Genomic DNA, 18,093 nt, shown 5'->3' on the forward strand with positions numbered 1-18,093 from the left:
TCAGAAAAGTTACTCCTAGTTTTAAGAAAGTTTTGTTTGTTCAACTACCAACACATGTCTGCCAAATTTTGTCAAATCACAGATGGTTTGTTACACAGTTGCACATGTGCACCCAAACTAACGTCGGGCATTTTATGAAAATAAGTTGCTCTTTGGGTGTTTCCGAAATAGATATTTTCGTTAAAAAATAAAGTAGATTTTCTACTACTACCATACTTTCATGTATCTATTTGTTATGGGAAAATAAAAGTAGTTAAATGGCAAAAAGAACTACGGTAAGTAAACAAACTGTGCATTTTCTGTTTGATTTTTCTCCCAGTCGTTTTCATTTTACGTTACTAACAAAGCAAAGCAGTTAAATTCCAGAATCCTGAAGTTCACTCGAGTGTACCAATCAGCTAAAACGCCTCCCCAACCCCCCTCCCTCCTGAAATGTAAGAAATTAGTGACCTGGATTGTCTGTTACTGATGAATGAAGTATTGTCACAATTTGTACACACTCCAGCCCATTAAATGAGCGGCTCTCTGTCCCCCGGTGTACGGCGAGGGTGTAGAGTGCCCGGGCGACGTACTCTACACTCCCCCCGTACTCTAAGCCTCTTGTCGCCCTCGCCCTCCAGGTTGTTACATTTCTTGTGTACCGTCTTTGGTCTCAGTCCCTCACTGTCTTCCTTGGATCGCGCCTCGCTGTCATCGTTTCTCAGCAGCTGGTATGGTGTATTCCAGAGATAGGTGAGTGATTTCATTCGATTCTATCTACAGTACTATCCTTTTTGTTCTTCATACGAAGAACGCAAAAAAACGTTTCTGTTGTAGGAGTCGACTCCTATTTTTGTTTTAGTGTATATGATGACAAGGGTATCATATTTAACGTGGTAATATTTTATCAGTTTCGTTTTGTGTTCTCATTCGCGTTTATTAATATTGAACAGATATAGTGTAGATTGTTTCCAAAATCTATATTTCAGGGTTTTTATTGTTCTATGGATCTCTTCTCAATTTTTTTAGGTTTACTATTACTATACTTTTAAGCATGGCTTTATTTCTAAGTGTTATTAGAGATAAGCTTGGTTCGGTCTTAGTAACGAAACAGTGCACTTCTTTAAGAAAATAATTTGACACTTGCACGACGTGAAGGCCAGATCAAATACTGTTAGGCTATTTCTTCTGAACATGACATTTAAGGCCCTTAAAGGAAGAATATGATCATTCCTTAAATTAAAAGAGAAAAGATCAGTTCATTGAAACGGAGGTATAGCGGTGAATATTATATAGTGGATCTAGGTAGTGGAATGTATTCCGTCATTTATTAGACTATAGTTTACACCGAAACAACTATTCTAGTAATAATTAATAATATTTAGCAATGAAACGAATTAATACAATATTTTAAATGTCACTATAAATTAATATTTTAAGTTTTTAATATCCAGTCTAAGGCAGTTTGTAAAATAAAATAATTTTACACGTTGAAACAATAACAGTTTTAAATATCAATTTGAGTATCATTGTTAAATGTGTAATGCATAAAAATAACAATTTCAGTACAATTTTGTAAAACAAATGTCATGTAAAAACTAATAACGATTAGACATATTTATTTTATAACAACAAGCAAAGTAAAAAGTTAAATTAATAAGTAATTTTAAAATAACAAAGAGTACATTTGTTGAAGGTAACAAATTTGGTTTTAAGGAATAGTTTTTCATGTAATCAATATAATAATTTATTCCTGAGAAATAAATCTATCATCAGCCACGCAAGTTGTGGCACGAATAAAAATGACAGGGTAACGGAAAAGCTAAATATATGAAACGATAAACTATTTGCTCAATATTTTTGTAGCTTGATAGACTATAAAGACAGAATTTGGCTGAAAATTAGTACTTTTAAGTCTCTATATCTTGATAGTTTACGGTGTTATAACTATTAATGAATTTACGGTTGTATTTATGTGTGTCAAGCTATAAAATATGATCTGAGGAAAAATTATCCCTTATGTTATTAACCCTTTTGATACACGTCTATTTCAACCCTCACCAAAACTATCACTTCTATCGCCCATCTTTTCCTCCCTAGCGATTTCAAGAAATTACCTGGAAATATGCTTATAAAATTCAAATCGGTTCCCAATTTCTAGTGTATTATTTTAAACCGTAGCTCTTATTTTAAACAGCTGTTACCTTTGCTACCACTACTAGTTAATCTTAATGATAACTGTACAACTGATTTCAACATTCATCATAAAAATGCAAATAACATATTGCTCGTCACTGTTACGTACAAGGTCTGGTCACTACATAAATAGTGCTGATATTGCAATCAAGGTTTCAGAAACTGTTATAACAAATTGACTAGGAACCCGATGGGACTATTCGACATGATAGATGTTCCATAAATAACATACTGTATACGTATTAGGGTCAGCATCATGTTACCACCCCACACCTCTGACGTCATGACCTCATGGTGTTGCTTGGTTCGATAAATTATTCAAGGTTATACTCAAGTGACTCATTAATTTGTAATTTAAGAACAATATTGTGTGTTCTACTTGTTTCAAATATCGTTCCATTATGCCACAGAAGGAGATAACCTTATGGACTTATCTTGTTCAAACTTTGCCGAACGAAGCACTTCCAGGACCCGGCTTCGGTGTTCCTGCCCGCAAAGTCAGCATTATCCTCCCCCTCCCCCTAGGCAACCCCTTCCATCGTTGATCTCTGTTTGCTCCTTAATTAGCCATCTCATACAGAATTAATATTGGTGAAAAATAATATTTTCTTAAAAGTTGACGACATTAATATTTAATTATTTTCAATTAGAAAGGTTTACTTATATTATAACTATAATGTAGAATTAAAAATTACCCTTGAAATAATGTACAATTTTAATTCACTATTCCTTAAAGAGTGGAAAGAATAATTATTATGCACATTTCCCAACTTTAATAGGACTAAGGGAATACATCTCAAGAGTTATTTTACTTTCAAAAATGTAGCATAAAACAACACTTTGTACATTAATTTTACCATACACATCCATTGCCTTATTCTTTACAGTTAGGTGTTAGTTGTAATACAAACATGTACAATCAGTTGCTAAAAGTAACAGTTATATTGACAAAAATCAAGTTCCTTCTGTATTTTGCTATTTAATTCTATTTTTTTAGTAATAACTCTTTAAATATGCATGAAATAACACTTTCTCTCTTAGACGTTTTGTTCGGTTTTACTCAATTTTAAGAAGCTTAGAGATTTTTATGACATATATAATTACACAGTTAATTTTGTTTTTATGCTTCTGTGAATAATTAAGTATCATCATATTTTTGAGTAATATTAACAATGATTTAAACTTCTATATGGGGTCTAGAATTTTATTTTAAATTAGTTACCATTTTGATGAAATATTAATTTTAATACACACCCTATTTGGATGTGCCATTATGGTAGAGTGTTTCGATGTTTTAGATCATATGACCGGTTGTTTGGAAATGTTTTATAGAATATTATGATTTGAAATATTTGAATTTATTTTGAATACATTTAAAATATTTAATTGCCACTAAATTTGCAAGTTGGGAAATATTCTGTATGGTAATTAACACTGAGCTTAACTGATTACAATTAACAAATAATTCACTGAAATTATGTTCATTTATTATTTGTTTGTCATTAAATATATATATATATATATATATATATATATATATATATATATATATATTTATTTATAAATCTATAATACACACGATAATGTATTCTTCGTTCGCTATATACAAATATAACAAACTGCATGCGATCTCTTGGTGGTGCAGTAGAATACAAAGTAAATGGATACTGATTGAACGTAAGCACACTGCGAGATAACATGGTTTTCTTCACTACGTATTTATACTTTATCAAAAATGATATAATATCAAATATAATGCGATATCCTGACATGCAATACAACACTATCGATATTCTTTGAGGATAAGCACTCTGCGCCATAAAGTGGTCTTTTTCTTCAATATATTCTACTCTTCGAAAACGACAATATGGCAAATGAATGTTATTCAATCCCCTAAAATGCTTGGCAAGGTTATCTCGTTTTTATCTATTTACTGAATTCTTATTTAATCAGTTAACAGGTTTGTCTGAACAGTTTCAAATGTCACATGAATCCGTAGGGTTGAAATAAAATAATCTACAAATATTTATATATCTCTTTCCTAACTATTTTTACCATAATATACATTTTTATGTTATGCAGTTACAATGTTTATATGAGTTCCTAGGAGCATAATAAAATACTGTAAAGAAAACTATTGATTGAATTCAGTCTGTGCTATAAAGTTTTACTCTTGTACTTTGATATTATACAGCAGTACAACTTATGAATCCTTAGGGGGTGAAATAAAATAATGTCAAAATATTGATAGATTCCTTTCTTCACTATTCACTGCAGGTCCATATGATACAGTTACAATTGGTAGAGAATCGCTCATTTCTAAACATTATTCAAATATTCTTTTCATTTGCACATTAATTTATGATAATTTATTAAACTTGATAAAAAAATATCTATTCCATTTTTACATAGGGTTGAGCACTGACATTTTTATTTTGTATTGTATACATTCTTGTATAAATTACATAACGTGAAATAGTTGACCATAATCGCATGGTAAATGTTAGAAATAAAATAAAAAATTGTTACATTTTCACACAAATATGTGCTTTTTGTAGCCTGTTAGTTAATTAAAAATTAGATTCCAACTATGATAGTAAATATATATGAATATTTAAGCAAATAATACAGACATGAAGTAAAAAGGTTATGGATTTTGATGTGTCAAAGATAAAAATTTCACACAAACAAGGGATCGTGTTAATGTTCTGACTAAGATTGGACACAGGTCTGACATGATCGTGTTGCGTCGAGGTGAGGAGGGGGAGGGAGGGAAGGATCAGGATATTAAGTCATCAATCCCAATACCAATCTGCAAACTTGTCTTGACAGGTTATCTATCAATCACACGCCAATGTTCATGGTTCACTAACAGCTTAAATGGTTATGTGCGTTTATCCCAAGTTAATAATGAATGTACACATAGTATATAGAGAGGGCAGTCTATAGAGAGGAATGTGACTTCGTGGTTCTGGCCGAGTGGGTTCTCATAGTTGAAACAAGATAGCGCTGGCGTCGGTCAATAATCTAGCCCGGCAGTTATTAACAGTAACTTCGACTCGACGCCGCGCCGCGCCGGTAGAGTTCAGTAATTATACAAAGTCAATGAGTGGCGGATATCAATGCATGATATCTCAATACATGAAATATATGTTTATTCCTGTACACTCTGAATGTTTTCTAGATAACTCGCCTAGCTAATAGGTTTTGTTATGGGTGGAATATAGTGCAAAAATTGAATTATGTTCAATCACCATCCATTTCCTGATTTATAATGCCCACAAGTCATTTCACAAATCAAATATATAATTTTATTTACATTTACACCACAATTATTTCTTGGTAGTAGTAATATTCATTTTGCTTACAATAAATCATTCTTTAATTAAAGTTTGTTTTTGGCAAGGATTGTGAAGGAAACAGGATTTTCCGGACATTTGCCATTGTTCAGTGATACAAAAAATCAATAACACTAAGTTTCGAGATCAGCAATCCGATCTCTTCCTCAAGTGAATAATAATAATAAATTAGGTTCCCGATGTATGCTAGCCCGATGTATGTTATGTTAGCTTTAAAATCCTTAATCTTATCCTTATTTTGTACGTAAAGATAAAAGAACACAAGAAAGTAGCTAATAGAAAAGTAAATAATTACACATTATTGAAGAATTGTATGCGTTGGGATGACACTAACATAATACACCCGGAACCACATTTCTTGAAGAGGAAATTAATTGATATTTCATACAGTATATTGTCAAACCAATGGATCAACCTCCCATCATTTGAAATTAGGCCCCTTCAGTTGCAAATTCTGAAAACTAAGAAAAAAACTTAGTTTGATTTGTTTATTTAAACCTAGAGTCTAGTGACGTGTTAGGTTAGTTATTCACCTGAGGAAGAGATCAGATTGCAGATCTCGAAACGTAATGTTACTGATTGTTTTGTATCATTGTAAATATCCGGAAAAAAATCGAGCTTCCTTAAATCATAAAATCATCATCTCTACGACTTGAGTCTACGCACAGCCCATTAAGGCCCATATAGGCACTTCTATGCAATAATACTTAGTTTTATAGTATTTAGGTAGCTAATCTAAATACTTTTTAACATTTAAAATATGTCTATTAATTTTGTTTTATGAATTTATTTTTTTTGCACTATAATTTTGGTTTTTAATATTAGCTATTAACTTCTTTCATCTTAATTGTTCTCAGTTATAAATATTTTGCATCAAAACGATTGAATATTCTTTCGTTAATATAAATTATTTACTTCTGTATGTTCAATTTTACATTTTATGGAAATAAATTCGATTTTGTTTTGATTTGATTCCAAAATGAGTTAATCATTGACGTTTAAAACTAAGTGAAAACATGAACACCATATTTTAATTTATTGGCTTGTAAAAATTAATAACGATAAATAGGAAAAAGTAAATTTTCAAGAAGCTGAACTGCGATTTTGGCACAAACCGAGGGCAACACGTGGTATGAAATTTCATAACACTGAGTTTATATTATAAAAGATCTTTCCTCACTTTGGCAATAATTGAGTGGTGCTCTTTATTTTTCTATATAAAAGCAACATCAAAGGGTTAGTTGCTTTAATGTCAGGTCGTTTTGTTATTGGAGTTTTTCACTCTTCTAAAACTCCTGATAAATTGTAAAGCTACACTGTAATAGACAGGGCTCTTACTTTGTGAAATACACTATTGACTATGGCGACGATGGATGACTTGAAAGGATAGTATTATTATGGACAATATCCATTTTTTAGTAATGGAGATAACTGACACTCGATAGCTCGATAAATGGTATCTACAATATTCCCAGGTTTCAAATGCTAAAATAGTAATAAAAGTAACCAATTTAAATAATATGGTCATGAATTCACTAAAGTCGAAGTTTATATCACAATACATGAGTATAAAAATACAAATTTATATATATATATATTTATATATATATCTGATATATATATATATATATATATATATATATATATATATATTACCAGACACCAAGACCAAAACTATAGGAACTAAAATTGAATACTTGATTACGAGGATAGTTTTTTTTCAAAAATAAACTACGCTTATTTATTTACTCCAAGAAAAACATTTCACGTAAAACTTTTGCTGTAAAATATTTGTAAAGCTTTTATTTCTCACAGTACTAAGTTAAAGACCTGTTAATTAGATGTTCACAAGGGTTTACATTTATGAATACTGTTGATATGTTAACCTTAAATTCCACTTTGGACAATCTTTATTTTTCTTTAAAAAGTTTCCCTCTATGCATGTCGCGTAACAGGCTTCGCTGAGGATGCGTGAAAACCTTTTAATCTATAACTCCTTTAATTCTTGAGATATACTGCGAGATGATCGGACATGGACCATCGTATAAGTTTCATACCAAATGTTCAAATAATAAAAGTTTTCGGCGTGCAATAACACAACTAACAAGAGATTGCAATGAAATCAAATCTCATCGACTTTTAAAACATTAACTTTCATTTTTTTCGTGTTTACTTATGAATACAATCATGCTTACCCGTCATGTTTTTACGCCATAATACCAATATAAATAATTATTAAGTGACATCTACTATCATTGAAGCTCAGATGGAAATGAAGCGTCATGCAAAACTTCAGGTATATAGGTCAGTTCGCTTTCGAGATATCGTGCAGGTAGACAGACAATAACCGACAGAAATGAAATACATTCAGCCTCTCGAGTGATAGACTCTTCGCTAACGCTCAGCCAAATCCCTTTGCATCTTATTTACATGATTCGTGTGAAAGGAACTTAACCTTATAGTTATCATCAGCAAATGTCCAAAACCTAATTAGGAATTTACAAAAATTCTTAAAAGAAGTATCGTAAGTACGAAAAATTCAAAATGATTCAGCTAATTGTACGACACAGGTGTCTAACCGTAGAGAATGTTAGAATAGTAATCCAATCATGCACTGAGGAGAATTGGCCGCACTTCCAAGCTGCATTCTCGCTACATAATCTTCACAAACACCAGAGGTAATATTGCCTGGATATCCTTGAGCAAGTTGCCATCACACCGTTTTGGTGTTGAATGTACGAGATAGGTTTTGCACTCAATTAAATAAAGTGATAGATATATATTATATATTTATTAAAATATACAAACAAATCTTGAAGTAAAATAGTAAACATTTTTTTCGTTAAAAATACGATTTCTAACTGATATTCCAAACAAAGTCTTAGACCGGAAAATATTAATATTTTACAGTTGTCGTCGCGATATATGAAGAGATATTAAATGTGGGCTAAACTATAGGATCGGATTTTTAGCTAGACGTTGAAGATTATGATCTTGATAGTTTCCCGTTTTTTTGTAATTAAAGCGTTGGATAACAAATTTTTAAAGAGTTATGAAATTAATTTCAAGAGTTTTAGAGAACAAATTATTAAACCAGAAAGTATTTGTATTTCTTTATATATGGACATATTTTCGTTTGGAACCTTAGACATTTTAAAAATTAAACCTTTGGCGTATAGAGCAGTTACCAGTTTACTGAGTCTTGTTTTATGTTTTATTATAGCAAAAACGTGGTAGATTTAGATTAATCCCAGGTATAATTAAAAATCTTCCAGGATTCGTAAAATAAATTTAAAAAAGGGGCATCAGCATTTACTTGTTACACAAAATATTGAGACAAATATTGCCTGTATGCGTTTTAAAAAACATGCCTCTTAAATAACATAATAGCTTTTATTTCGCCATTGAAAATATATTAAGTTAAGCTTCTGACTTTTTACAGTCATCTGGACCAGACAGCTTCCTGAAACACACGACGTTTTATAGTCATCATTAAACAATTTATATTAAGTGAAGCATCTGACTGTTTTAACGACCTTATCCGTAGATCGTTCTGAACACAAGACTTACCTGGAAGCAATGGATATACCCTCAATTAGTAATAAATAAGTGCAAACGAACCAGAAGAATCAATTCCTGAGTCAGAAAAACAGAATTGTGATAAATTTTTGCGTTTATGTCAGTCGCTTATGTGCCGGGATTAATCGGAAGAAAATTTTAGAAGAGTAGGTAAGAAAGTACAACATTCAGAAACCGCGTTTAAAACATACAACACTCTTAGACAAAGTCTCGTAAAAACAAAAACCAAAAAAATGGCACACAGTGATTCCAAAAACTGTGTTTACAGTATAAAATGTAGTTTGTAATAGGGAATAAATAGGCGAGACAAAAAGACCACTAAACGTAAGGATAAAAGAGCACAAAGAAAACAACGAGAAAGGCTCTCTCAGAAAAGTCCCAAAAATTGTAACACCATGTTGGTCCGAAGACCATCATATGAATTGGGACGAAGCCAACATAATACATCTGGGGCACCACATATCTTCAAAAATAAAATTAATTGAGGCAAGATACATTAAATTGGCAGACCAACCAATCAGTCAACCATCAGTGTGAGATTAGGCCGCTTTGGTTGCCAATTCTAAAAAATGAACAAAAGAGAAAATCAAAAGTATCAAACGGATCAGATTATTTGTAATAAACCAATGCGGAGTCACAATATGGTTTAAAAGAAGTTCATCTCGCATGAACCAATAATAACGAAAGGGCCCATTTCTGTCCCCCCCCTGCCTTTTTATTTCCGCCATCTTGTTTTAGTCACATTTGAGCCGTGACGATTACCATTGGCTAGTCCCCTCTGGTCAGATCGTAGGTGGTTAGTAGTAACGAATGAAGACGTATTGTGACCTGTATTCCGTAGTTCAGTTTTAATGATTAGTATTTTGTTAATAGTTTTTTTATTAAATGCAATGTCTATAGAGTTAGTGAAGTTGACAAACAACATGTAGGGTTGTGATTCCTGACTTAGGCCGTGCCACAATACGCTATGGTAAGATTTGTTTATTTTAAACCTCTAGTTTGTAAATTATGTATTAGGTTAGTTCTTTACCTGAAGAAGAGATCAGATTGTAGATCTCGAAACTTAAGTGTTACTGATATTCTTGTTTCACTGAACGATGGCAAATGTCCGGAAAATCCTGTTTCCTTCACAATCCTTCCATCGTCAAAAATAACCTTCAAACAAAGAACGTTATCTTCGTCATTAAAAAGATATATTAAGTGAATCCTCTGACTGTTACAACGATTTTAGTCTATCCATATATCGTTCTGAACACAAGACGTTATCTTCGTCTTTAAAAAGATATATTAAGTAAATCCACTGACTGTTACAACGGCTTTATCCATAGACCGTTCTAAACTCAAGACGTTATCTTCGTCATTAAAAAGTATTAAGTGAATCCTCTGACGGTTACAACGGCCTTAGCCATAGATCGTTCTGAACACAAGACGTTATCTTCGTCATTAAAAAGATATATTAAGTGAATCCTCTGACTGTTACAACGATCTTAGTCTATCCATATATCGTTCTGAACACAAGACGTTATCTTCGTCATTAAAAAGATATATTAAGTGAATCCTCTGACTGTTACAACTATCTTAGTCTATCCATATATCGTTCTGAACACAAGACGTTATCTTCGTCATTAAAAAGATATATTAAGTTAATTCTCTGACTGTTACAACTATCTTAGTCTATCCATATATCGTTCTGAACACAAGACGTTATCTTCGTCATTAAAAAGATATATTAAGTAAATTCTCTGACTGTTACAACGGCCTTATCCATAGATCGTTCTGAACACAAGACGTTATCTTTCAGTTATATTAAGTGAAGCTTGTGTCTGTTACAGCCACCTGACCCAGACAGCGTCCTGAACACACAACGTTATCTTTGTTGTTAAAAATATATATTAAGTGAAGCTTGTGTCTGTTACAGCCACCTGACCCAGACAGCGTCCTGGCTGCCACCCGCCGACGCCTGGGCCCGAGACAACAGCGGCGGCTTCCCCTTCGGCTGGGAGGAGGCCATTGACAGCGATGGAAAATCTTATTATATCAAGTAAGTGTGTAATATTATCAGCTTACATTAAGTGTATTACATTAACTTAATTTTATTACTCTAAGAGGATTATGATGAGGTGTTCCGTAAGAATTCAGATTATGCCAATGAAACAGTGTAGTAGAATCGGAATAACTGTACACAAATATTGCCAAGAAACTTTGAACAATTTAATATCAATTGCAGTTGTAACGCTTTCAAACCATTAGTGGACCATCCATCTGTCGACAATAATAAAAAGTATGTAGACATTCTTTTTATGGTTTGAAACGGTGACTACACTAAAACCTACAGATAAATAAAAAAATGTATTACGTGTCTAAATGTTTTCGTGGAAAAAAGATAAATATTACAATTTACATGATTGAATTTGATCAATGTTCTTTATTACTACAGCTCTCCATGACAACTATTTCAGTCACTTACTATTAATAAAGAAAATCTAGGTAACTGATAAAGTAGCAGCTTAGCACTCGGTCAGCGGTCTTTACGTTATTGAGATTGATCACTGAGGTTTGTTACTGCAGCTCTCCGTGACAGCCAGTTCATTCACTTACTGTTGGTGAAGTAAGTCCGGGTAACCGTGATAAAGTAGCAGATTAGCACTAGGTCAGCGGTCTTTCGTTATTGAGATTGATCACTGAGGTTTGTTACTGCAGCTCTCCGTGACAGCCAGTTCAGTCACTCACTGTTGGTAAAGTAAGTCCGGGTAACCGTGATAAAGTAGCAGCTTAGCACTAGGTCAGCGGTCTTTACGTTATTGAGATTGATCACTAAGGTTTGTTACTGCAGCTCTCCGTGACAGCCAGTTTAGTCACTTACTGTTGGTGAAGTAAGTCCGGGTAACCGTGATAAAGTAGCAGCTTAGCACTAGGTCAGCGGTCTTTACGTTATTGAGATTGATCACTAAGGTTTGTTACTGCAGCTCTCCGTGACAGCCAGTTTAGTCACTTACTGTTGGTGAAGTAAGTCCGGGTAACCGTGATAAAGTAGCAGCTTAGCACTAGGTCAGCGGTCTTTACGTTATTGAGATTGATCACTAAGGTTTGTTACTGCAGCTCTCCGTGACAGCCAGTTTAGTCACTTACTGTTGGTGAAGTAAGTCCGGGTAACCGTGATAAAGTAGCAGCTTAGCACTAGGTCAGCGGTCTTTACGTTATTGAGATTGATCACTAAGGTTTGTTACTGCAGCTCTCCGTGACAGCCAGTTTAGTCACTTACTGTTGGTGAAGTAAGTCCGGGTAACCGTGATAAAGTAGCAGCTTAGCACTAGGTCAGCGGTCTTTACGTTATTGAGATTGATCACTAAGGTTTGTTACTGCAGCTCTCCGTGACAGCCAGTTTAGTCACTTACTGTTGGTGAAGTAAGTCCGGGTAACCGTGATAAAGTAGCAGCTTAGCACTAGGTCAGCGGTCTTTACGTTATTGAGATTGATCACTTTGTACTTTTTTTGTCTAATTCATCATACTGAAGGTCAAGGAAATCTGGGTGACCGAAATAAAATAGAGATTGACCGTTTTGTGATTTTTGCTTTAATTCAGTCATTTACTTTATCTGAAGAAAATATGGGTAAACGAAATAAAGTAGCAGTTTATTATTTTGTTTGTTAGTTCATTTATATCTTGGAAAAACATTATACGTATAGTTAATTTTATAATTTAGTTTGTTGCTTTGTTATGATCAAGTATTAGATAAACCTATAATACTTATTTTTCCAATTTTAAAAGGTTTGACAATATACAACCTTAAAATGTCTGAGATGATTTATTGTAACTAAATATGCTTTCAGCATTTAACCACCTGATAAATTTCTGAATGTGATATAAAATGATTTATTTTTGCTAATATTTGAAAACTGTACAGTTACAGGATGATATTGTGAAAAATAATAATGTAATTAATATTATACAATTTTCTTGTTTAAAATGTTATAATTTGCTCTAGATATTAATTTAATACATTATTTTTTTATTATTGGTTGTATTGTAACTGAAAGCTAGGTACTGATAACTCGATTTACTGTTTAAATTAAAGTTCTGCAATGCTGTGACTAGGATTAAATCCTTATCATAGTTTATATGTTATCATAATTTTACTCCTACAGGGTACTATTCGGCTGGATGAATGTATTTACAAGATGAAGGTGCAATTTCACCAGAAACTCATGTGATATTGGTGCTTGTGCTGTTCTAGGTTGTGGCTGTACGTCCACAAAAAGGCTCAGCCCCCAGTTTTACTCGAGGTATCGAGTGTTATACCCCGCTTTCGTTGATCTCGAAGGAACCTCTCTACCACCACCTCCCCCACCCCCTTCCCAACCGCGACTTGTAACACCTTACTAATCAAGTTAAGCTACTTACAACCAAGTTCCAACTAGACTAACCCACCGCCCCGAGCTTCATCGTTGTACCATTTGTTTGTCGTTATAATGTTTGTTTGTTGTTTTAGTTAGATTTGTTTTGGAGGATCTAATACTATGCTTTTATGAATTGGTTGTTTGTTTTCTGTTAATTGTTTTACAGTTTGGCATAGTTTAGTGAAAATTGATATATGCGAGGTCATTTTTTGTAGAAGCGTTTAATGATATGCCGAAACAAAAATTGTGCAGTACAATTCAATACTGAACTGTAGAAAAGTTTCTAGATAAGTTCAAAATAAATGCTATTTCGTCTGAAATGTTTAAAGTCGTTCTATGAAGTGTAAATATTGTCTTATGAGCCGGTGTTTTTTATATTTAACGCATGAATATTTTCTATTTAAAACTATTAGTTCACTACTAATTTGAGGACCGCAGGTATCTAAAAACAAATAATTGTTTCTTAAATATAAAAAGCACCATTGTGAACTTTTTTACAATTAGTAGGGAATAAGAACAAGTTTGTGTTTTCAATTACAGCGCTATTTTTCACGTAAAACGTTTAGAAGAGAGAAATCGCTGAAAAACAAAATCAACCTCTTTATTAGTATGAAACTTTTTTACGAAAAGTACAGAGATAATTTCTTTGACCGAAACTAAATCGGTATAAAAATATCGTTCAATACTCGTCTCGAAAGTTCTATTGTCAGGCTTTATGGCATTTCCACGCTCGGTTTCGCCTTGCCCGTATAAATGCAATATCGCCCCGCAATAGATCACTTTCAAGGATAGTAATGAAATTTGCCATCGTTCAGTGATGCAAAAAATCAATGATCGATTGAAAATGTCCAGAAATATCAGGTTTCCTCCACAATTGTTCAATCGTCAAAATCAAACTTCAAACAAAGGACTAATGAAATTTACTATTTCTTTCAAACAGGCTACCAATCTTTTGATAATCTATTGCTGTTTGTCAACCAATAGTCCGCTTGTTGACAGTTTCTCGCACTCTTATTGCATTTGTCAAATGTTGGAAATATCATCGAATATGTCTAAACTGCGAACTTAACGTAAAGAACAGTCACGTTCAGTTATTTAATTAAATTATCTCTTTTACTTCAGAATCGAGAAATGTGTTTATAAAATATGCAAACAATAAGGTGGATTCCTTTTCGTAGGACGGCTTACTAGGTTTGTGGTCCATAAGGAATTATTGCTACTACCGAAGATTGAATTCGTAGTCTCCTATTAAATGTTCAATATTATAATTTGTTAAAATTAACGTCATACTTTAGTTGTATGACAATGCGGAAGCTATGAAAATTAATGAAACTGGATAATTTCTATCTTTATACGTTTGAAAATAGAACACTATGTTTCGAGGACATCAGGTGTTAAAAAACGTTAAGGTATGAAGTTAAGAATGTTGAAAAATTTTAATTCTGATATAGCAATCTGTAACAAATGTTTAGCAAAGAGTCAAATTTGAACCAGGCAAAGTTTCTAACAAGAACAAATAAACATATTTAGAAGTTGTCATTAACTAAATTCTTTTTGTTAATAATAAAATAATAATAACTTCCAGTCAGTACTAATTTTGGATAAATGGAAGAAATAGTAATTTGAAAAATGTTTATACTTGTTCAGTATGTTTGATAAGTTTTAAATTTGAATTATTAATTATTAGTAAAATAAGCAACAAACTTGTTTGTAAAGAACGTATCAAATGCCATTCTTTACTTATTTGTGGAAATATCAGGTTTTCTTGTAACCTCCCAAATATTGAAGAAAGGATCAAAATACAGATACTGAATAACGTAAAGGTTCAAGTATGCAACGAAGCGAGTTACCCTTTCTCTATAAAGTAACCTCGGAAGCTTAGCTAATATACCGTCGTGGCTGTAAAGGTAAGGGCTCTTCATACATTATCTCAGCTTCTCGGCCTGAGGGCACCCATAAGATTTATGTTTACCGACTTGCCATCACTAGCTTTTGATTGTACGACCTTATACTCAGACTCTGAACTTACAGATGGAATTATTTGATGTAATTCTTCTAAACGTACACTATCAAGCAGTATGTGGTAGGGAAGGGGGTGAAATACTTTATAAGTAGCTTTATAAGTTTTATACTTAAAACGAGGGTTTAAATACTCGTAGATAACAACTCAACAACAAATCTAAATCTATATAAACTTTTCGGTGAAACAAAATAAATAAGTTTATAATAATTTATTAAGGTTATTACCAGATATTCCGATTATTTTAGATTAAAAAATAAATAAATTTGCATACCAATTTGATATTTTTCGAAAGGTCTTAGCTTACAAGTTTACATATCTCGTATAATTTTCCACTACCATAATTTATTTCTGCCACTGAGTATATTACATGCGTAAGGAATTGCCCATCTGTTGGCTATTGTTAATCCGGATGGCAACACGAAGATTGAGAAACTTGATTTAAACTGCTAAAAGAACCTGTAAATCACACAAACTGTGTCCCCCATACTACAGGCTTCGACACCTATTAGGTTTTTGCCGAAATAAAAGTAAGGATCTGTGAATGAAACAATAGTTAGATCCCCAAAGTAGTGAAGCCTGGAGCCATGCAGGATTTTGAGTGCAGTGGTCTTTGTGTCCTATGGATTTTTAGATTCCAACTGAGCTAACAAATTTTTCATAACAGTTCGTTGGAGCAAATGTAAATTCATCGTAGTATAATAAATAATTGGCGTATTTAGAGAAATAGTAGCTGAGTCCAGTTTGCTACATATTGTGAAGGAAAAAGGATTTTCCATAGTCAGTGGTGCAAAAAATCAGTAACACTACGTTTCGAGATCTGCAATTTGATCTCTTCCTCAGATGAATGTCTTACCTAAGACATAACGTAAATCTAGTTTAAAATAAACAAACTATACCTGAGCGTTGTGACATGCATTAGGAAAAAAACAACCATGTTGTGTGTCAACTTCATGCATACTAACTCTAAAACATGCTGTTAATAAAAAAAACACACGCAAGGTTACAATAAGTTTGCACTCACCGACCAACCATATAGAACTTACCAGAGGCCAATAGTAAAAATCATTGCTCACGTATCACTAAACGATAAAGAGTGTCCAGAAAACGTTGATTCCTTCATAATCTCCCATCGTCAAAAATTAATTAACTTCAAACAAATAATTGCTACCTATTGCTGTGCCACTTTACAAGTAGCCATGTGTAGCTGTAAGTTTATTCTTACGACTGGCAGCAATGTAGGGCTGTCTCCTCATGTTTGTATACAGTTATTGCAGTCTACACTAGATGTTCTCTGCCAGAACCACCCCTCTTCCCCCCACCAAGTGACAATTTTAGGGTTTCACTGCTTTTAGAGACGTAAAAGTCGATGTGTTTGTTTACCCCCATATGACATGTGTTTTTTCTTAGTTTCTCTCTCCATCAAAGAATATCAATACGATTGCCTTTTTTATGCCTTTTCTACGACAACATTATAGATATATTCCTCATAGATATTTTTCGAAAAACCTATCTTTATAGAACTTTGTTTTTGTAAAATGTGGATTGAATAATAAAGAAATAATTGTTGTATTGTTTCTTAGGATTTTATATAAGTAATCAATAATTTTCTATCTAAGTCACATAGATTTCATCTCTAATTAAATGCGTATTATTTTCCCAACACAATAACAATTTCAGTAAAATAAATAATCAATATTTAAATATTGCTTCTTTAAACGGCAAGAAAATTCACCTGTAGAAAAGTGAGATTGGATGTAATTTATATAATATTAAATCAGTTGAATCAGCGTGTTCCAAAACATCCTGATTTATTACATTTCTAATTCACTTAGCACTTTCGTAAAAAATACACCGGGGGAAATGTAAAATATTCAAATTGAAGATAAATATAAATATTTATAAATTTAAATTTAGATTTATATTTAATATAACAAAAGTTTATCTAACTGTAAATACAATTATAGTACAAGTCAGAAATAAACCGTGATTAAGTAACGCTTGGAGCACATAAGACCTCAGGCCGCAATGCATTGGGCTTGTCAGCCATACCTCAACAGGAAAAAAGGTATCGCTTTAAAAAAACTTCATAAAATAAAACACTGAGGCTACAGATGGAAAAAGGAATCTCCAGTTTTTAATAAACGTCCTGAAATAATATTTTTAATCCAGTTGCAATAATTTTTATTCAGCATCATTGACTATACAAATATACGATCAAACAAATGTATTAATAGTATTTAAAAATTTATCTCTTGAAATCATACATTTTGTTAGAACATTTAAAACTGCTATGTTAAATATGAATGAAATTCTGAAATATAAAAAGGACTTTAAATATTAGGTATTATACTACAATGTTTACAAAAATTCTAATCGTGTAATTTAACCAGCTACCTTTTGTTACTATTATACAACCATGCATACGATACTACAAGTTATACTGATTACGAGATATGCCAATACAGTTTTAGAGACCAGCCCTCCTCTAATTCAATAATTCAGTAGTGAAGATTTGCTGAACAATAATCTGCAATACCCATAGTACACGTGTATACATTG

The 18,093-nt window shown here is 32.6% G+C and overlaps 1 protein-coding gene across 2 annotated transcripts in view; it reads left to right on the forward strand.

Moving 5' to 3' along the window:
* Positions 1-18,093, forward strand: part of LOC124359973 — a 141,382-nt gene that overhangs the window by 77,410 nt on the left and 45,879 nt on the right. Inside the window, exons 1-2 of one of the 2 annotated variants that reach the window (XM_046813180.1) lie at positions 11,032-11,154; positions 13,349-13,397. In XM_046813180.1, the coding sequence (XP_046669136.1) occupies positions 11,133-11,154; positions 13,349-13,397 (71 nt within the window). In that variant the 5' untranslated portion in view covers positions 11,032-11,132. Of the gene's footprint in view, positions 1-11,031; positions 11,155-13,348; positions 13,398-18,093 lie in introns of those variants that run through there. The other variant, XM_046813179.1, reaches the window with a different exon arrangement.

The sequence above is a fragment of the Homalodisca vitripennis genome, chromosome 4 (genome assembly GCF_021130785.1).
Source record: "Homalodisca vitripennis isolate AUS2020 chromosome 4, UT_GWSS_2.1, whole genome shotgun sequence".
Lineage (NCBI taxonomy): Eukaryota > Metazoa > Arthropoda > Insecta > Hemiptera > Cicadellidae > Homalodisca > Homalodisca vitripennis.